The following is a 23,303-nucleotide window of genomic DNA, read 5'->3' on the forward strand; positions in this document are numbered from 1 at the left end:
TTAAGTGCAGTTACACAACTTCCTGTGATGATGCAAATGTTCTCTCTCTGTGTTAATAAGGTAAACACGTCACATGTTGCTACTGAAAATATAAATTTTAAATTGTATATAGTTTAAACTTAATAGCCTAAAGAGGCTAGTGACTGTCATATTGGACATCACAACTCTAGAGTTTCATGTATTTGTTTTTTTTTTTTTTGGGTTTTTTTTTGTTTTGTTTTTTGTTTTTTTGCGGTACGCTGGCCTCTCACTGTTGTGGCCTCTCCCGTTGCGGAGCACAGGCGCCGGACGCACAGGCTCAGCGGCCATGGCTTACGGGCCCAACCGCTCCGCGGCATGTGGGATCTTCCCGGACCGGGGCACGAACCCGTGTCCCCTGCATCGGCAGGCAGACTCTCAACCACTGCGCCACCAGGGAAGCCCCTCATGTATTTGTTAATAAGTATAAATCTAAGTTCTTAATGAACTTCTTTCATAGAATATGAATTTAAAAATCAAATAAACTATCACCTCTGTTGCCTTAAAAACTATATCCCAATCTATTTATATTGCATGGGCTAAACAGGTCTTACCACACAGCATCATTAAATTTTATATATACATATATAAAAAAATAGTATACAAAAGAACACAAAATAATATTTTCTATACAAACTGCCACTGTATTCTCAGCACTTAAGACTTTTTTTTCCTCCTGGAAACAATACTATTTATGTAACCAGAGAATTTAACTCAGAACCATGAGAAAAAAACCCACAAAAAACCCCAAAAACAAAACAAAACAAAAAAAACCCAAACAAATAAAAATACCAAAAAACCTTTAAAACTGATGATTTAACCCCATTTAAGAGGTAACTACCATTCCCTATTACTCTTCCACAGAAAAGGGTAAAACTACATATTTTAAAAAATGAAACATTCATAACTAATCACCTCCTCCACAAAAAGATGAAATAACCTTTTATATAACTTTCTAAACTATATACATTCAAACTATTCATCAGTAATTAACTCAGAGACAGATCTGTGAGAAAACAATATTAAGAGACACTTAATATTCTTAAAAGAATTTATAATGTTGAGTTTTTTATACCACATAGCTTTACTGAGACTTTAGAAATTAAAACTCAGTCAATTTATTACCTAATTATAGAGAATGGATTCTCTCTACAGTCAAAATAACTTTTTAAAAAGTTGTTAAATACATCTATTTCAGTCATCCATTCAAATCATTCACTTGATTAGCAAGCAACTTTCAAAAATACTGAAATAATTAAACAGCAAAAGGAACTCTTCTCTGTGAACCAACAGTAAAAATCACGACTACGGTGAGTAGTAGGGGTGGGAGAAAAAGAATTTTCAATGAGAACTTTTTATCTATTATTACGGCAAATAATTTCACTGTTGTTTTATATTGTTCTTTCCATGCAGTAGTGTTTCAATTTTTGTAAATTTCCATTTTTTTAATCCATAGTAACCCTTAACTTAAAAGAAAACTTAAAAGAAAACTCACTAGAACACAGATGACATCAGAGTAAGTATTCTTACCTTTATTTGACTTTGATGGTTTATTCTTGATAGGTTTAAGGGAACTTCTTGATTTATCCTCTCTATCTTTAATAAGTTTCTGAACATCATCCAAAGACAGTTTTTGCAGGACTACTACAGGCTTAGCTCCTTTATTTAGATCTTCAACTAATCCCATTTTTTCTACTTTGTCTTTCTGCTCTCCTTTCATTTCCATTTTCTTTGTCTCCTGAGTAATATTGCCATCTTTATCCCTCTTGATTTTTGGAATGACAAAATTTTTCAATGCACCAGACCTGCCCCCCAACAAATAACTTGGAAATTCTGCCTTATTGTCAGGGTGTGTTTTATTACTGTCTACTTTACTCTTGTTACCCTCTGTCCTTTTGTCATCTTTACTATTTGGTGATTTAAAACCAGGCTTATCAGGTCTTGATTTATTAGAATCTCCTTGTTTAACACGAGGACTGTCAGGTCTTGCTTTCTGCTCCCCAGAAGATGGTCTTTCCCGTGAGTCCCCTGATTCATGTCTGTGTTTTCTTTCTATTTTATCAGGTTTTGAACCATCAGATTTAATGCCATGTTCATTTCTACTAGAGGATCTCAATGTTTCTGGTCTTCGAACCCTAGATTGATCCCCCCGATGTCGTTCAGATTCACTCCTGTCATCTGACTTTTGTTTACTATCATGGTCACGTCTTAGTGACTCAGAAATAGATCGCCCATCAGGTCTCTGCTTTAAGGCTTCAGCTCTTTCTGATTTTAACCGAGGTGAATCAGATTTAATGTCCTGCTTATGTTTAGACACTTCAGGTTTTTTCTCTGTTGATGGCTTTCCAGAATCCCTCCTATTTTCATGCCTATGTTTTGGTGTTTCAGGCCGACCTTCAGTTTTTTGCTTTGGAGTTTCAGGTCGGCCCTCACCTTTCTGCTTTGGAGTTTCAGGCCGTCCATCACCCTTTTGTTTTGGGGTTTCAGGATGCCCATCACTCTTTTGTTTTGGAGTTTCAGGTCGGTTTTCACCCTTTTGCTTTGGGGTTTCGGGTCTTGACTTTGTTGTTTCTGATCTGCCATTATTTTGTTTGTTGTCATTTAACTTTGTGTCAGACACTCTGTTTTCATTCTGTTTAGGCTCGGCTGTGGTGCTCTCATTTTGTCTGGATTCGATCATTCTGTTCTCATTCTGTTTAGGTTCTTCTGTTTGTACCTCAATTTTAGTTTCTATCTTACTTTCACTAGATTTTGTCTCTACCAATCTGTTTTCATTTGGTTTAGACTCTGCCAATCTACTTTCGTTTTGTTTCGCTTCACTCTTTAAAAGCTCAGGATCAGACTTTTTTTTAGGAGTCTCAGGATGGTTTTCTGGTGTAGATTTAAGATTTCCAATAATATCTTCCTGAAGAACAGAAATAGGTGCATCATTACATTGTTTGATTTCTTCAGGCTTTTTTATGGAGTCTGAATCCTGAGTTACAGAGGCCTGAGAGTCCACTCTTCCTGCCTGATGAAGATCAATGCTAACCATTAATGCTGGCCTTGACCCATTTCCCGTAGAACCCGTCTCCTGAGAAGCTGGTCTATTACCTCCTGTAGCACCCCCAGCCTCCTGTGGGTAAGAATCTTGTTTTCTTTTTTTCAAAGGCTTATCTGAAATTCAAAGATAAATATTCAGTATCAGTAATAGACATATATTCTTATCTTATTAAAAACCATATGGACTTTGACTATTTTTTAAAGTCACATTTTTTAAAAATGTGGTGAATGCAAATGTCAATACACATATATAAAATAGTAGGCACGAATGGCATAATACTTTTAAACCAATGTTTGAGGAAATATTCATGCTTGCTGTACCTCAATAAATATTAACAAGTATAGTATAAAGATCATTTAAACTGCTAACTGAATAAAAACTACAAAGAGCCCCAAATTTGCCAACATACAAAACAGGGTGCTTTTGTCACATGTAAGAGAAGTATGGAAAAGAATAAAACTCAAAAGAAAATAGAAATCATGCCACTGGAAAATAGGTAAATGAGGAGAGTAAGAAAAAAAAAAAGAATTTAATAGTTTGTTATTAACCTTTGATCCAGGATTCAAATTCTTCAAGGTGTCAACAGCACAAATGGAATTTAAAAGCTAACACACAGTTAGAAGTATCTTTAGACAAGGAAACATAATTATAAAAATGAGAAGCATTATAATAAGAACTTTTTAGATAAATGCTATCTTTCTTAAGCAACTTCAACTGAAGAAAAATGCTTCAGCTCTTCAACATAAAGTTCTAGGGGTCTATATACTGGCTTAAGAAGAAATTATTTACAGTATTTATGTGCAATTTAAAGACAAAAATACACACAAACACAAATCTACCACTATAATAAAATGTCATGGTATTTTTAACAGCTATGTATTTCTGTGCATGATTCCACTTGACTCAAGAGGCTCCTAGGTCATTTTCTATAAACTGAATTTCCAATTCGGTCTTGGGAATCATAACATGATATATAACTATAACATTATAGCACCCTGAGACTTTGCCTGCTTTAATGATACTTGCTGAATTGCCTGGCTGTTTTAAAAGTTATTTTTAATCTTTTTTATTATTCAGGAGAATCTTTAGATTCTCTTATACTATTCATTAATGTGATACAGTATCACTTAAGGAAAAGATCACAAGGTGAAAAGTCAAAATGACCACTAAAAACATCCCCTTAATATTAGGGAACCAAGTTCTGAAAAAAATGTTTTTAATAGTAATGATGCTTTTATACACCAAAGTTTCATCATTTTGTTTTGAAAGTGAGAAGTAGCACTCCCTTACAGCTTACAATCTAATCAAATATTACTAAAATTTACTTCAGATATTTGCCAGTAATTTTTTGAAGAACTAAGCCATTCTGCTTTTTCAGTAATTCAGAAGTCAAATCTATCATCACATATACTCCACTTGCGAAATAACTACACGATGATAATAATAAAGTATATTATCATTAAACTGTTTTCCCTAGTTAAAACTAACCTGGTAAGAACTTATATGAAGCTTTCTGCATCAATACCTAAGAAAAAAGCACTTAGAATACTAATTTATAGAATTTTGCTTTTGAATGTTCTGCCACACAAAATCATCTTTATATCTTGCCAATGGGCACACCAAATAATTATTACCTCAAAAACAGGATGCTTGTAACCTTATACTTATCCCTTAAACTTCTATGATAAACATTTAGAAAAAAATTTTAAGGATCTAGAAATTTAAATAGTATAATCTAATCTAAGATTTTTATATTTTTCAATGAAATATGCTTCATGAAAGTCATTAAAATGGTAACCTAAGCATACTTAAGAACTATTAATAACATAGATCTCAGGCATCTGAAGATCTCTCTTAAGAGATCTGTGGCTCATCCTATAAATATGAACAATCTGTCTTTCAGAAGAACATTAAAATAACTTGAAGGCTAAATTTTAAAAGATTACAAAATACTTAATAATTAATAGATCATTAACCTCATTCTAATTTATCTTTCATTATTAAAATGGAAATTTAGCAAAATGTTTAATTTCAAAGAAATTATCATGTTCGATTTAGTTATCTTTATAGATACTATGATTATTTATAATAAAAACATGAAAAGCATTTGCACATGAGTGGTGTATGAAGATTGGGGAAGATCTTATAATTTTCTCTACTATGCATAAAATATTGCTAAATACAAAGTTCAAATTTTTCAACTATTGAAAGGTACTACACCTGTTCTGTAAAACCTGGAAAAATTACATTACTGCTGCAAGAACTCCTGGATACGTTAAGAGCATGCAGGTTCTGATTCACTTCATCTGATTCAGTTCCACCACGAACTTATTCCTGTAAAGTGGCTCTGAATCAGCACAGGCCACTTTTGTCTATTCACTTTTGTTATCAGTCTTCATTATATAGTAATCTTCACCTAATGATGGAAAGCCATCTCTATGAAGAATAATTTTAATATTTGGGACACTATTACCTGTAAGCCCTCTAAAGCACTGGGAGCCATAAAATTAGCTATCAAAATACAGGTGTTCCTGAAGAAAATGCATACAAAAAGATATAATTTTAAGACCAACAACACTTGTCATCTTGATACTGGTATTTTGAAAATAATATCTGGCCCTTAAAGAAATTGTGAACTCAATTGTGCTTGTATGAAACAAACTATATCACTTGCCTAAATCTACAAGTGATAAATGAAAACACTTAAAGCAAAAAGCAGAACAACTGTACACACAATAGCCAATTTTAAAAAATGAAAAAGCCCCATACCTAAACCACAGTACAGGCTAAGTGACTAATTGTCCTATTCCTGTCCCAAATCCCAGTCTCTTATTCCAAATGACAATAGATAATAATTTACTTCTAATCAGGGTTACAGTGCAAGAATATTTTAACATCATAAAAAACATTAGTGAAGCTAGACCATTCCTTATACTTGCTAACATGGAAAGTGGACCTTGGGAAAAGATGAAACAGGCAAAGATGAACAAAGAAACCCCCTCTTAAACAAGAGAAAGCAGGAATTTTCAGCACATGGAGATACTAATGTCTATGACAGCTCATCCCAGAAGCAAAGAAAAAGAGCCTTTTGAAATTAATTTATGTAATTACAGATGTTAAAAGTTTGAGCAAAAGACTGAGAAGAAGGTCCTTCAGGAATATTATAAAATATTAGGTTGCACAGAATTAACCTATCAGTGTATATAAATCTCTCCAAAGAAGAGAGAACAGGCCAAAGGAACATAAATATCTAGCAGCCAGAAAAGTGTCTTCTGTGTGTGCAACAGAGGTGTATTAGGTTATACCACAGCCTGTGTAAAATATTTCTAAGAGTATTCTATCTCTTTTCCTGAATTCCATAGTTATCAAACAACCATGTTTGCCAAACCTTCTAATCTATTTACAAGGTACAGGTTTTTGATTTATGGTCTATTGAGGGGAACGCTTCATTCATTCGTAACAAATGAATATAATGGGAAACAAGCTCAGAAACTAGAGCAGAGCACTCAGTAAAACCATGTATACCACACAAGTAGTCTTGTTTGCTCCTTGCTACCAGCAATAAAATAGTTATAAAAAAGTACTCAGTGTCAAACTTTAGAATACAGTAAATATCAATTTTACAATATACAGTAGTTCTAAAATGTAGTGGTAACTAGTGATAAATTCATTTCAAAGAAGTATTTCGTCTCTCAAGGGCCGACTGTAAGACTACCACTTCAGAAAACTTTACTTTTATTTATGACCTCACCTACAAACTTAGAGCAACATACCAACCCTTTAATCTTTCCAAAATCTCAAGATAACTGCTTATATATAAAACACTATCTCATCATACAATGCAGAAGTTGAATATAAAATGACAAGATACAAATGTTAGCTGGTACCTAAAATTCCAAAGGCTTTCAAATAAAGCTGTCAGAAGGCAATTTAGAGATGACAGCACTAATATGAGGTCGGCCAAATCAGCATAACCAATTTGGAAAAACCATCTAAATCAAACTGAAAATCAGATAGTTCATCTTTTCCCTTAAATCTTCATAGAACCAGATACCTCTGTAAGTCAAATTACATTGTTTCAAAATTGTAAGTCAACTTTGCTCACTCAACTTTTCAATTATCTTTGTTATAGTCACACCATCAGAGATTACAGAGAAAACTGATAATTAAAATTAAAATATACATAACAAGTGTCAGGAAGAACAGTATGATGCTGTTTGTTGATTTTGTTTTAATCTCCCAAAGAAAAGTTAGTAGTCTAAAATAAGTTTGCTAACATGCAATTAGCATTATTTACTATCCTTATTTCCATTCAGTTTTTATAAGTAAAATCTTTGGTTTTAACAAATATGACAGAGTAAAAGTTCAAAAAAGTAAGAAAAAAAGTTCACCATTTCCTCTGCTTTCATTCCTACCAACAACCAGGTCATTAAAAAAAGATTATACTCCTTTTAAAGAATATAATTTTCCAAAACACAGATTAAAACGTCATGCAAAAGTTCAGTTCTCAAGGCAACTAATATTTCTTGGTCAAGAAATTACAATTGTATACGTTTTCTGCAAAACTGTCACAGGACTCAGGAATTTTGGAAAGGTTAATATTATTGAGAGCAGCTGAATAATATTGCTCTCTTCATTTGACCTGCGTATACTTTTATAAGAGGTTAGAGGAAGAGATATATATTGGAACATACAGAGTTATTTCCCAAATCCCACACTACTAAGCAAAGAGAAAAAGGGCAAGCAACACTTTATTTCATCTTTAATGTCCATGATTTGCTAGTTAAAAACAAAACAAAAAAACAACACCAGTTCCCTAGCCAATAAAATGAAGATTTCTAGCAATCTCTTTATTTGCATCTACCCGTGATTTACGCACTTAGCAAACACTGTAATACAACAATTACCAAATACAGTCTGTTTTTCCAGTAACATTAAAAAGAGACAAATGATAGACAGGAAACATAGTATGAATCTTCAGCATGTTTCTCAGCAGAGGAACACAATTATCTAGAAATGATCCTGTCACATAATGAACAAGATCATAGATAAAAATGAGCTCTAGTCAACATCAAGAAGTTTTGTTTTATAATGACCAAATAGAAACTCTAAGAACTATAAATTAATCTAGAATAGTTAACTATAAAATTAAATATTAAAGTATTCTTTGGTTTGAATGTTCAAATATGTATATGCGTCTACTATAGAGACATCAAATTCATAAATTACTAATTTCAACCACTGATTCATTAGTCTCTCTAAAAATTTAAGAGATTTTATACATAATGTTCACCAAATAATCAAGAAATTAACAAAACTTACTTTGATTATAATTTTTATAAAGCACAAAAAGAAAGCCCATAAACTCATAAAACAGGTGTCTTGAAAACCCATCCTAATACACTAGTCAGACAAAAGAGAACACTTAACCATAATCACCAACAAAAGATCCCTGATTCTTAAAGTTTGCTATTTCATATTAAAATTCTTTCCTAATTTTTTTACTTAAAAAAACCTTCACATTTATTAAGAGATGACAGAATTAGAAACTAAGTGAAAAATCTAATCGCATAATAAACATACAAACTTTTCGTAAATGTAATGATTCAAAATAATTCTATAGCGGTTAACCTTGTTTTGGTAGAAAAAAGATAAAGATGCAAAATTCTATTAACATAACTTGTGGAAAACACATGTAATATAGAAATGCTTATGTTCATTTTAGTAGACAAACACAGATAAAATCACTTGGTATATAATAGGTGACAGATGTGTTATATAGAATTACCATATCTCAGATAGTGGTTTTAGATAAAAAATGAAATTAAGCTTTAACTTCTGAGGGACGAGCATTTTAGTAATAAAACCATAATTGAGGAGAAACATTAAAAATTATAAAATATAATGAGAAAAAGAAGAGTTACTTTAAAAAACTTTTTTGACATTATAATTAAATATTTGCCAAGAGCATGAAGTGGTAGTAATGAGACTATTTTACCTTTATCTTGAACTTCTTTTGAAAAGCGCTCCCTTTCAATAGCTGATTCTCTCTCTATTCGCTCAATTTCAGCCAATGCATCCAATTCCACTTCATCATATATAGGTCCCTGTTGTGATACCTGTTGCTGATTCTGTACCACAGAAGTCTGGGGTTGTTTTGTAGCAACTGAAGTGTTCTGCTGTAAAACAGGCACTTGATTTGCTGGAAGGAATGCTGTTTGTTCTTGCTGCGACAAACACTGAGCAGCATTTAGTGGGCGGTTTACATCCTGTGGAGTAATGGGTGTTTTTGAAGTCTGTCCTGGGTACTGCACATTAAAAGGAATATCATTTTCTGAAACATTGCTATTTTCCATACCAGAAAGCATATCCTCTTGCTGGTCCATGTCTGAAGACCTTACTCGAGAAAGTCTTAATGTAAGTTTAGTAGAGTCCTTGGATGGAGAGCTAATGATATCATACATTGCAGCTTTCTCACTCTGGTCTTTTTCATCCTTGCCTAATTTCATCTTCTTTTGCTTCTTTTGTTTTCTTTCTGGAGAATCTAACAAGATGTCTGGTGGAACATCTCGAGGTGATGAGCAAGGTAGAGACTGAGACTGTAGGATTAAAGGTGGTCTTGATCCTAGAAAAACAATTCAACAGGAACGAACAGTTGTGCTAGTTTTACATTTTCAGACAATGTGATAGACACATTAAATAAGTGACAATACAGTACCACTAGAAAAAATGTTAAATTATCTCATCCAAGCTACTTATTTACAGAATATGAAAAGAAAGCCTAAAGATGTGTCCCCCATGGTCTTTTTGCTTGCTGGCAGATGATCCAGGTTTGAATTAAAATATGAGTATTCCATCTTCCAGACCAGTATTATTTCTATTTTTTCACGTAAAAAATATAAATACTTAGCTTGAAAATGGCAAAGACTTCACTATTTCTAAAGATGCAACACAAATATTTTGGGTATGATAATCTCTATTCTCTCACTTATTATCTAAGAAAACTGATGTGTATAAAGTAAAAATAAGTCTGTCAAATTACAAAAAAATAAAAAAAATAATCCTAGGGTGTACACTCACAGGAATACTTAATGGTATAAGAAAAAGGAAGTGGGAAAAATTACAATGATCAGTCTTCACTTACTTAAAAAATTGGTGGTAAAGTATTAATTTATACCTTTATGTGGTCTTCTCTTTCTCCCTCCACTTAACATCATTCACATACTCTCTTCAGCTTGCTAATCCTCCTTTTATTAGAAAAATATGCAGGGCCAGCACATAAAATATCTTCAGCCCAGATCCCATTAAATTAAACACTATACGATATAAGGAAGTGTTAAAAGTAAGCTAATCGAATGAGAAAATTTTTCCTAGTTAACAAGTTGTCAATGAGGAAGAACTACATCAATATGCTTCAGAAATAAAAGTATAATTGTATCTGAATAATATATACATTTCTTTGAATTAATTATAAAAATTTAAAAAACCCATAGGAAATTATAAAAATCAGTCAAGCTAAAAGTGCTTTATATATGGTTGGCCAAAAAATGTTCGTTCGGGTTTTCCATAACATCTTACACATTATAACACGTCATATTGCCTTTTTATTTAAAGTTTACATGTCACATTATATATATTTTAGAACAAACTTTAAATTCCAACAATTTATCTAAAAATTAAACTAGGCTAATTGAAGATGCATTCAACCTTCAAAACTAGTTGGAAAAACCCCTCACGAACAGAAATAGAGGCTTCTGATGACTAATGTGTTCGTGAGGTTAACTGTCCTAAAGTTTTCTTCTCTTTCTACCTAAAGTTATCTATCCACCTAACAATCCATTCATCCATTCACTCATCTATCCATCCTCAACAGTTAGAGGAAAAATGGTCTGGTTATCTAGAGCAACCAGCTATCCCACTGTTATTCCTCCCTGGCACTCTGATTATTTCTTACTCTGAAAATACTTGTGAGATATGTACCTAACTTTGACACCTAAAGTACAAATAGAGTTACTCTGGAAGTTGTTCTCTCTTTCAGAAGCTGGGTTACTTCTATGTCTGGAAATTCACAGAATTATAGAATTAGAATGGCTCATAATTCTAATTATTGAATTAGAATGGCTCATAAAAGTTCAACTTTCACCTCATGAAGAATATCCCTGATCAAAGAGTTGGAACATAATCTCTGAAAAAAAAATCTTTACAATGAGGCAGACCAGTCCATGTTTTAGACGGCTATAATTAGAATTTGTCACAGATAGATAAAATTTATTATCAGCTATATTGCAATTAATTAAAAGCTACTTCTTTAAAGTGGATACAATATTCTCTTCCAACAAACTTGGATGACTCCAATTATTAGACCTTAGTTTTAAGTATTTTAAAAAATAGTTCAAACATGGACTCAGAATTTTGTGACTCTATTATACACAGAAGACCACGCAAGGTTCTTTGGGAATTTGAAGATAAATAAAATAAAATTCACGTCCATAAGATAGTACAGGATAAGTTATTAGAAAAAACAGAAACTAACGGCTTGGGGAAACCAGGGAAGGGTCAATAGAAGATCACCCATTTAACTTAGAATTTGAAGAATTAATACGATTTTAATAAGCAGAGATGAAAGTAGGTGTAAGAGATCTAGTGAAGTAATTAACATAGAACAGGCCAGATTCTGATAAATGACTACCTAAGAAGTAAGAGAAGACTTTAAAGATAATTCAGGATTTGGAATAGCATTAAGAGAAACAGGAATGGCAGAAAGAACAGTGAGTACAATTTTGAACATGAATTTGAAATACCAGCTAGATATGAGGAGGTTTTGTCTGGAAACGAAAAATTACAACTTGGGAGACAGGACTGGAAGCAAAAGACATTGATTTGGGGGCCCTGTTCATAAAAGTAACAAACGCTATTACCAAAACTGAGTAAAATAGCCAAGGAAAAAAGTACAATGGAAGATTAAAAATCTAATGACAGAAATCTTGAGAAACGATAGAGCAGAGAAAAGAGCTAATGAAGAAAAAAAAAATCAATGAAAAAAGGATGAGGAAAATAGGTGGATTCAATATAAAATAAGTTTGGGGGGGGAGGGTGAAGATTAGGGAAAGCTGATCAATAATTTCAAATATTTAAGAAAGATGAAGAAGACTGTGGTTTGAAAAGACCACTGGATTATTAGTAAGAATGATACTGTATATATCTGAAAACAGTATCAGTAAGTACAGGTTCATTTTTTTCTACAATAAGTGAAAAACAACAGAGAATAATTTTTGGTAACTGCATTAAGAAGTCTGAATTCTTTACTCAACTTGAAATGTGAAAAATTTAAGGAAATTTTAGTTACAATGATACCTTTTGGAGTTCCATCACTTCCAGCAGGGGAACATACTGGCTGTGGAGACCTCAAGGGAAAAGATGCAGCATTCCTCATTGTTGAAGAATCTCCATCCTAGGAATAGAGTATAACATTTATATCTTGAATGATAGAAGAGGCTTTATAGAAATCTTAAAGAGAACCAATAAAAGACATAAATTACTGACAGGTAAAGTGTTGGTATTCAAAAGCATTATTCTTCTGCACTTTCCTGTTTTCTTCGTGGTATATCTTAGAAGAATTGAAATTGTATCCAAAAGAATCAACAGCCTAAGCATAGCAATGAATAAGAAAACTGGTATTACTAGTATGCTCCATTTTTGTTTGCTATTTTCTACCAAAGGAGCTCTGAACATCCCACCAGGCTGTAAATGTAAATGTCTTGAGGGCAGAGTCCAATGTCATCTTTGTTAAACTTAAATACATGTAACTTATGCGATAATACCACCAAACCAATGACAAGACAGATTTCCAGTATGTGGAATATTTCAGTGACATTAAAGCAACATTAAATTTCAGGGAAAAAATTTCTGTACAAGTCTTAGAGGGAAAAAGAGCTAAGCACTAATAAATAAAGGCTCATTATTTAAGAGGACATCTGTGTGAGCAAACATTTAAAAATGAAGTATATTTCATTAAGGACCTCAACCTCTAGACCAGAGGTTGGCAAACTTTTTCTGTAATGGGACAGATAGTATATATTTCAGGCTTTATGGATCATATACAGTTTGTCACATAACATTCTTTGTTGTTGTTCTTTTAAACTCTTTATTATAACTGTGAAAATCAGTCTTAGTTTATGGGTCAGACTATTGGCCAGTTTATCAACCCTGCTCTACAGGTACAGCTAGATTCTCAGACCCAGTATAATCCTCAATAAAAGGTAGATATCCTTCAAATTACAGAACTGAAATACTAGGTTATAAGACAAATATTAGAACTATTTTATTACCTTAATGACAACTAATATATTACATACGTCACTACTTAGCCTGTGCACCATGTGTAGGTAGTCGTCACTTGAGCCATGTCTAGGATTATCAGCATGATGATTAGCAGAATTGCCAGACAACGAACCAGAAACTTTATTATCATGTAGGTTTCTCAAACCACCTGCAACAATGGGACTTGATACCGATGCTGAAATTAATAAGAATTTTAAAAAAGCTTTATAAAAATAAACTGTTAAAATTCTTACAGGACAATAATAATTGCTCACAAGTAATATTTTAGCATACATAAATTACAAAGACTAATATAATGAGCTGGCTGACTATCCAGAGCTTGATCAAATCTTAACACTTTGCCACAAGTCATTCAGATTGATTTTTGAAAAGAAATAAGACATTAGATATGGCTGAAGCTCTCCATATATCTGCATATTCCTCTCCTCTATTTCTTTCCCCTTATTCCCTAAAAGTAATCACTATACTGAATTTAGAGTTCACTCTACCTATGAATACCTTTTTACCTTTGCTATAAATGAATATATTCTTAAATAACACATAGCACTGTTTTGCACATTATAACTTTGTATAAATGGTATATGTATTGTATATATCCTTCTATAACTTGCTTTTTAAATTCAATATTGTGTTGAAATGTATCCATTTTTATATATGTAGTTTTAAATTCATTTACTTTGAATAAATACATATATTCTGCTGCATAATGTACATACTTTATCCATCCTTGTGTTACTAGTTTATTTTTTTATTTTTAAAAAATATTTATTTGTTTGTTTGTGCCAGGTCTTAGTTGCGGCAGGCGGGATTCTTAGTTGAGGCTTGCTGGCTCCTTAGTTGTGGCAATGCAAACTCTTAGTTGTAGCATGCAAACTCTTAGTTGTGGCATGCATGTAGGATCTAGTTCCTGGACCAGGGATTGAACCTGGGCCCCCGGCATTGGAAGCGTGTAGTCCTAACCACTGTACCACCAGGGAAGTCCCCTGTTAGTAGTTTCGATCGCTTGAGTATTTTTGTCATCATAAACAATGCTGTAATGTGTATTCTTGTATATGACTTTTTTACAAATGTTTCTTAGGAGTGAAATTGCTGGATATTCCTGTTTTTAAACCTTACTAAATATTAACGAATAGCTTTCCAAATTATTTATGTCCACACTACTGGTAGTAGATAAGTGTTCATACTGCTCTATATCCTTGCCAATGATTTTCATCAATTTGAAGATGGGAAATGTCTCTGATAGCCACTTTAATTAGCATTTCCTTCCTTAATTAACAGTGAAGCCAAGCATCTTTCATGTGTATTGGACATTCAGATTCCCTACTGAACACAAAATCATAAAAATTACTCTCTGATATTTTCTTTCAAAAGTTTCATAGTTTTGTTTCTTCACACTTAGTCTTTAATCCATGTAAGAATAGAATATCTTTTCCATGAATGCTTGCTAGAACTTGAGATAAAACTGCCTGAGCATTTTTAGCCCCACTCCTACTTGTAAGGGAGATAGATTTTTTTTGCGGTACGCAGGCCTCTCATTGTTGTGGCCTCTCCCATTGCGGAGCACAGGCTCAGCGCCCATGGCTCACGGGCCCAGCCGTTCGGCGGCATGTGGGATCTTCCCGGACCGGGGCACAAATCCGCGTCCCCTGCATTGGCAGGCAGACTCTCAACCACTGTGCCACCAGGGAAGCCCAGGGAGATAGATTTTTAACAACTGAAGGAGGTATGTATTTTAAACGGGAACAGATATTGTCAAACTGCTCTCTAAAATGGTTTTATCAATTTATGTCCCTATGAAGACTGTATGAAGTTCAAATTTCCCTGCACACTATAAAATGTTACTAATCTGACAGATATAAAATTTTATTTCAATTTAATTTTGATTTGCATCTCTTTAATTGTGAGCCAGGTTGACCGTACTTTCGTATATGTATTAAATCTTTCCGTATCCACTTTTTCTTTTTCAGTAAATTGTTTAATTCTTTAGTCTATTTTTGTCTTATTCTTATCAACCTGCATAAGATCTTGCTGTATTTAAAATTAATACTTTGTAATAAATATTGAAAAAGTTTTTCCCCTAAATTTACTTGTTCTTATTTGTTCTCTCCTATTACACAGAAATTTAGAATTAATCTGGGTTTTTTTTTCATTTCTAGAATCCAGTCCTGCTTAGAAACAAGGCCTTCTCGACCCTAAGGTATCCAAAATTCACCCCATGTTTTCTTCTTATAATTTCTTTTTAAATTAATTAATTTATTTTTGGCTGCATTGGGTCTTCCTTGCTGTGTGAGGGCTTTCTCTAGCTGCGGAGAGTGGGGGCTACTCTTCGTGTGGTGTGTGGGCTTCTCATTGCGGTGGCTTCTCTTGTTGCAGAGCGTGGGCTCTAGAGCGCAGGCTCAGTAGCTGTGGCACACGGGCTCAGTAGTTGTGGCTCGCGGGCTCTAGAGTGCAGGCTCAGTAGTTGTGGCACTCAGGCTTAGTTGCTCCGCGGCATGTGGGATCTTCCCGGACCAGGGCTCGAACCCGTGTCCCCTGCATTGGCAGGCAGATTCTTAACCACTGCGCCGCCAGGGAAGCCCCTTCTTCTTATAATTTTATGACTTAAAATACAAACGTAAATAGTTCATCCGTCTAGAACACTTTTGCTCTAGATGATCTAGGAATCCAAATAAAATTTCAAAATGCCTAGCCAACCAATCCAACATGATTTATTAAACAATCCATTATTACACACTGATTCAAAATACCATCTTTAGAATGACAAAATTGGAAAATCACCATTTTCCAATGACCAGTGTAAAAATTGATGAAAAGAGAATCATTATTGGATGGTAAACCCTTTAGGATAAAGATTAATAGGAAATAGGACAGTTACATGATCTCAAAATATCACCTGACAGATTGCTCACTGATTGCAAAGAAATATTATGTTCCTTATAAAAGAAGACATGGAGTAGTCATCACCTAAATGTCACTAATAATGAAGCCACTTGCCATTATATGCCCTCTGATGTGATGCAATATCAAGTGTACAACATTACTTATTTAGTACCCTTGCCAAAAATATACAACTAGAAACTAACAGAGCCTTTAAAGATAACTTCCAGTTGGTAGGAAATATAGGAAGTATATAAGCAAATTAAACAACACAATGAGGAAACAGTGAAGTCTAGAATATGGGATATTCTACAACAAAAGTAGCACAGACTCCTCAAAAAACCAAAAATTACTGTCATGGGGAAAGGGTATGGGACTGTTTAGATTAAAAGAGTCAAGAGATGTAAAAACCAAATGCAATGTGTGAGAAACTAGATTAGATCCTATGTGGGGAAAAAAAGGTTATAAAAGACATATTTGAGGTCAACTGGTGAAAACAATGTAGATGGCATCAGATGATACTACAGAAATGTTCTTAATTTTTTTAGGGGTAAATTATTACACTTGGTGTTTATAAAGGAGAACTGACTTCCTAGCAGATGTATTTAAGGACAGAGAGGCAGAATACCTGTTGGTGAAATGTTTCACTGTGCTATTCTTTCAACTTTTCTGCATGGTTAAAATTTTTATAATATAAAGTGTTTTTTTTGTTTTTTTTATAAAGTGTTTCTTAAATATTACCTTTCACAAACTCTATATTCCCACAGACATCTGCCTTATTTCTGGACCCATTACTGTCCCATTTACCAATCTATTTGTTCCTTACCACATTAAATTTTCTTATTTACAGTAATTTTGGTATCTGTGTGGGGCTAATCCCTTGTATTATTTTTGGTCTCTCAAGTATCTGAGAATTTCTAAGAAATGACTCATTACTGAATAGGCCCTCAAACTACATTTTTCTTTTGATTTTGTGATTTCAATGTATTCTTTTGAAAAAGCTGGGTTTATCTTGTTATAAAACAACAACAGTGTTTAGAGTAAAAATTTATGTTTTTTTCTACACATATTTATGTGGATATTTCCGTATGAAGCAAATATGTCCTTTCAATATTTTCCCTCTTTATTAATTACATTTAAAATGTTTCACATAACTTTGGCATACCAGAGTAATATTTCACAAGTATCAAGAGCCCATATACACGCATACTTCTGTTCAGTACTCACACTAAATTCTAAAATTTTGGAGGTGTCTATTCCAAAGGTGTGATTGGTCTCCAAGTTTTTCCTTGACTTACTGTATCAAATAGGCTCAACCTACCATTTCATTATCTAGCTTTGGAAAACCAGAAGTTGGCTGTTTTAATAGATGACACTAAGTTAAAAGTTTGTAAGATAAAAGTTTATAAATGAAGCATGTTTTGATCCATGCATAATAAAAAACCAAGAATACAAACAGGTACTAATGACTGACTGCGAATGTTAAAAATTTGCTGTTAATTATGAGGGATAAAAACACAGATATCTGTTATATTATCTTTTGTACTTTTCAAAATTTCTTTAAAAAAGTACAATATACTAGTAAATACATTATTTAATAGCCATGACATAGAGCCCAACGCAGTATGATCTTAAAAAGACATCATAGGGCTTCCCTGGTGGCGCAGTGGTTGAGAGTCTGCCTGCTGATGCAGGGGATACAGGTTCGTGCCCTGGTTCGGGAAGATCCCACATGCCGCGGAGCGGCTGGGCCCATGAGCCATGGCCGCTGAGCCTGTGCGTCCGGAGCCTGTGCTCCGCAACGGGAGATGCCATAACAGTGAGAGGCCCACGTACCGCAAAAAAAAAAAAAAAAAAAAAAAAGACATCATATTATCAACAATTGACTTCAAATGAGAACTAATAATCTAATCCCAGAAAATTTTGAATCCAAGATTATTAATTTTCCTCTACCAGTACTGTATCTACTTGATATTATAATTTTCACACAACATATACTTTACTAATTAAAACGTAATTCTTCTTTGACTTAGTGCTACTGTAAGAAGCCCAATTAAATAAAGCAGTTCCTAATTTCATAACCAGATATACTCAGTTGTATAATATAATAAGGTAATCCAAAGAGTCAAATTACACTGATCTTTTTATCTCCCAGATGACTTCCCAAGTAATAAATGTAGCATTTTTAATAATATAAGCCACAGCTTAAAAGAAACGTTCACTGACAAAAAAGTATACAGTTTAGTATTTGTGTTTTAAAATTTATAAAAAGAAAAAAATGAATTTGCTGGGAACTAGAGGCATTCCCTTTAAATAAACAAGCAACTTTCTTACCTTGCTGCATTTGTGGATGTGTTGTATAACTTGAAGGATGGGAATATGGCATGTATCCTGCAGGGCTTTGTGGGGCATATGGACTAGGCACTGGGCTGTTTTGTTGTGGCATAAATCTGTTCCCAGAGCTTGTCTGTGGTGGCACAAACCGGCTAAAACCCAAAATCCAAATAAACAATATCAGGAAATGAAATAAATATGATATTCCTTGATATTTCACTGTCATAAAATTCTCCAAACTCTAATTTGTATAAAATATATGTACACAGAAAAATTCTGAAAAATAAATAACATACAAAAGTCATTCACAATTCATAATCTAAGAGTTATATTAAGCAGTTTGTAAAAACTGGAGTAATTCATTTATTTTACATGCTCCCTAAATTCTACTCAATGAATTTTCTTATTTATCTCAAACACGCTGGTTATTTTAACACATTCTTTTGTTTGTATGAAAATAAGTTACTATTTATTTAAATTAGTATATTAGAGCATTTCCACATATAACATTTTAAGGCAAATATTCATGTGGGTTACTATTTAAGGCTAAGCATCTAAACTTTTTAACTACACGTAATTCACCATTACCTAAATGTATGTATACACTATATATTCCTAAGCATATTTACTACACAAAACAGTACTTAATAAAATGATATATACATTACCTGGAGGGGCTATGTGAGATAGTGGTTTGTTGATAATTGGAAGATGCAGGACTACTGTGCATGGAATTCTGAGAAAGTTTATACTGAGACATCATCATTCCTACACAACATACAAAAATGGTAAAACATGTTATTTTCTTCCAATGGTAAAGCATTCTTTAAGTGATTTAAATCAATCATTCTTTCACAAACATTCAAAAGTTCTTTCTGTTCTTTTCTTTTTGACCAACATGTTAAGTTTGTAGAGCAAAATATAGAAACTATAAATTTCAAGTACAACCAATTTTACCAAAACATCCTTTTAGCATATAACTAATCCAGGGACAGAGACAGAGATATAATTTTTTGTTTTTAAATTTACTTGCTTACTTATTGTCCTATCATTTAGCCTTAGAATTGAAAAGAACTTTCAGAAGTTGCTCTATCTAACCTCTTTCCAAATACTACACACTTCTGTCTACAACAGGCTTTTGGATGGTTTTTCTATTACATGGAATACTTTATTACATACATCTCCCACCTTAGGAGCTTAATTTTACAACTCTATTTCATTGTGATTTGGACCTAAGTTTTTTTTTTTTTTTGCGGTACGCGGGCCTCTCACTGTTATGGCCTCTCCCGTTGCGGAGCACAAGCTCCGGACACGCAGGCTCAGCGGCCATGGCTCACGGGCCCAGCCGCTCCACGGCATGTGGGATCTTCCCGGACTGGGGCAGGAACCCGTGTCCCCTGCATCGGCAGGCGGACTCTCAACCACTGCGTCACCAGGGAAGCCCAGGACCTAAGTTTTAAAAAGTACTTTACTTAAGGGTCCAAAGTCTGAAGTACTGAAATTACCATCTGAAAGTCTGTTAACAAACAACAGAATGCTCCTGTTCTTTCTTCCACAGTAATTCTTGCCATAAAATAGGATTAAGTGAATATTTGTTTAATGAATGAAAGTGTGAAAAGAGCTTTCAGATTCTCACATTTCTTTTCAAGTTAGACACTGTTCCTTCAATTGTTGCATAAGTGGCATTTTGTTATATAGGAGATGCAGAAAAATTCAGCTATTTAGACACTCTAAAATCAAAGATAAAAATCTATGATTAACTCTGACCTTTCTTATGGTATGTATAGCCAATCTTTCTGGGAGTTTCAAGTATCACATTATTTCCCCAAATTTCATTTCCTGCTGCTGCTATGAAAAGTGCCTTTCACCAGAAACATTCAAACAGAAGTTACATGTTCATTTGCCAGGAACTACAGAAAGGATTCTAGCTCTACCACAGTGGCTGAATGAGATGAGAGCACCTCAAAGTCTAACACTAATAGCGTGTTTTCTATGTAGTCTAAATTTCAATTTATGAATTTTCTCTTCCAACTCAAATTCAGTACTAAATCATACATTCCATGGCTTAATAATTTAATTACTATAACTACTGTTGCTGAATTTTTTTTTTTTTTTGAGAGAAAGGGGGCAAGACTCCATGAGATGGGAATTAAAAAGTATTTTCTCCTGAATTAACAGTCATCACTGTGACAAGCTGGAATTACTAGTTTGGAGGCAGTGGCTTTATAAATAAAAGGGGCAAATGAAATACTAGTAGTCCTTTCTGATTCTCTCAGAGATCCAAAGAACTATGAACGAAGTGATTTGCACATTATTAAATTTTTTCCAAATGTGTGACTCACATTTATATTTAACAACCAAAAATCACCTTTTAAAATTTTAAAGCCAGATGGAAAATGCTTAGGAAAAAAAAATCACAACACGCAATGAATCAGTTTTTAAATGCTAGTTTGTTTTTACAAAGTAGGATATGGAGAAATGAAACAATGTTTCAGACTAAAAAATAAGCATATATAGTAAAAACCACAAAATATGTGACTGAAAGGTGAATACTCGAAGTTTCTTATTAAAGATATAAGTTATAAAAATGTAGTATAAATAGCCTCGGAAGACTTCCTTTATTCAACCTTACATTTATTTACGTCATCCTATACTCAATGCCCTTATCCTATTTCCTATTACAGGCATACCTCGGAGATATTGCAGATACGGTTCCAGACCACCGCAATAAAGCAAATATCGCAATAAAGGGAGTTACATGAATTTCCTGTGGTTTCCCAGTGCATATAAAAGTTATGTTTACACTATACTGTAGTCCATTAGATGTACAATAGCATTATGTCTAAAAAAACAATGTACATACCTTAATTTAAAAATACTTTATTGCTAAAAAATGCTAACCATTGTTTGAGCCCTCAGTGAGGTTGTAATCTTTTTCCTGGTGGAGGGTCTTGCTCAATGTTGGTGGCTGATGACTGATCAGAATGGTGGTTGCTGAAGGTTGAGGTGGCTCTGGCACTTTCTTAAAATAACACAACAATGAAGTTTGCTGCATTGATTGACTCTTTCCTTTCATGAATGACATCTCTGTGGGACGCAATGCCATTTGACACCATTTTACTCACAGTAAAACTTCTTTCAAAATTGGGAGTCAATTCTCACAAACTCTGCTGCTACTTTGTCAGCTAAAGCTTATGTAATATTCTAAATCCTTTGTGGTCATTTTAACAATCTTCATAGCATCTCAGCCACAAGTAGATTCCACTTCAAGAAACCACTTTCTTTGCTCATCCACAAGAAGCAACTCCTCATCCATTAAACTTTAATCATGAGATTTCAGCAATTAAGTCACATCTTCAGGCTTTACTTCTAATTCTAGCTCTCTTGCTATTTCTACCACATCTGCAGTTACTTCCTCCACTGGAGTCTCGTACCCCTCACAAGTCATCCATGAGAACTGGAATCAACTTCTTCCAACTTTTGTGAATGTTGATATTTTGACCTCTTCCCATGAATCATGCATGTTCTTAATGGCATCTAGAATGGTGAAACATTTCAGAAAGTTTTCAATTTGCTTTGTCCAGATCCATCAGAGGAGTTACTATCTATGGAAGCTAGAGTCTCATGAAATGTATTTCTTAAATTAATAAGACTCGAATGCTGAGATGACTCCTTGATCCATGGGCTGCAGAATGGATGCTGTGCTAGCAGGCATGAAAATAACATTAGTTTTGTTGTACATCTCCATCAGAGCTCCTGGATGACCAGATGTGCTGTCAATGAGCAGTAATATTTTGAAAGGAATCTTTTTCTGAGAAGCAGATCTCAACAGTGGGCTTAAAGTATTCAATAAACCATGTTATAAACAAACATGTTTGTCATCCAGGTTTGTTATTCCATTTATAGAGCACAGGCAGAGTTGATTTTGCATAACTCTTAAAGGCCCTAGGATTTTCAGAATGGTCAATGAGCACTGGCTTCAACCTAAATTCACCACCTGTATTAGTTCCTAGCAAGACAGCCAGCCTGTCCTTTGAAGCTCTGAAGCCAGGCATTGACTCTCCTCTCCAGCCATGAAAGTCCTAGGTGGCATCTTCTTCCAATACAAGACTGTTTTGTCTACACTGAACATCTTTTGTTTAGCACAGCCACCTTCATTTTTTATTTTAGTTAGATCTTCTGGATAACTTGCTGCAGTTTCTACATCAGCACTTGCAGCTTTGCCTTGTACTTTTATGTTATGGAGATAGCTTCTTTCCTTAAATCTCATAAACCAATCTCTGCTAGCTTCAAATTTTTCTTGTGCAGCTTTCTCACCTCTCTCAGCCTTCGGAGAATTGAAGAGTGTTAGGGCCTTGCTCTGGATTAGGCTTTGGCTTAAGGGAATGCTCTGACTGGTTTGATCCTCTACCCAGACCATTAAAACTTTCTCCATCTCAGCAATAAGGTTACTTAGCTTTCTTAACATTCAAGTGTTCACTGGGGTATAGCACTTTTCATTTCCTTCAAGAACTTTTCCTTTGCTAGGTGGCTATATGGGACAAGAAGCCTAGCTTTTGGCCTATCCTGGCTTTTGACATGGCTTCCTCACTAAGCTTAAGCATTTCTAGCTTTTTTTTTTTCTTTTTTGCGGTACGTGGGCCTCTCACTGCTGTGGCCTCTCCCGTTGCGGAGCACAGGCTCCGGACGC

General features: G+C 34.0%; 1 protein-coding gene across 4 annotated transcripts in view; it reads right to left on the reverse strand.

Annotated features, from left to right (window-relative positions):
* NIPBL (NIPBL cohesin loading factor) overlaps positions 1-23,303 on the reverse strand; it is a 191,505-nt gene that overhangs the window by 88,376 nt on the left and 79,826 nt on the right. For 3 of the 4 annotated variants that reach the window (XM_027092649.1, XM_027092651.1, XM_027092652.1), the window contains exons 5-10: positions 19,282-19,381; positions 18,614-18,765; positions 13,417-13,577; positions 12,416-12,512; positions 9,060-9,686; positions 1,549-3,174 (exon numbers count right to left, since the gene is read on the reverse strand). In XM_027092649.1, coding sequence (XP_026948450.1) covers positions 1,549-3,174; positions 9,060-9,686; positions 12,416-12,512; positions 13,417-13,577; positions 18,614-18,765; positions 19,282-19,381 — 2,763 coding nt within the window. The remainder of the gene's footprint in view (positions 1-1,548; positions 3,175-9,059; positions 9,687-12,415; positions 12,513-13,416; positions 13,578-18,613; positions 18,766-19,281; positions 19,382-23,303) is intronic. The other variant, XM_027092653.1, reaches the window with a different exon arrangement.

This window comes from Aethalodelphis obliquidens, unplaced genomic scaffold (genome assembly GCF_003676395.1).
Source record: "Aethalodelphis obliquidens isolate GAN/ISIS:26980383/991018 unplaced genomic scaffold, ASM367639v1 scaffold80, whole genome shotgun sequence".
In the NCBI taxonomy this organism is placed as follows: Eukaryota; Metazoa; Chordata; class Mammalia; order Artiodactyla; family Delphinidae; genus Aethalodelphis; species Aethalodelphis obliquidens.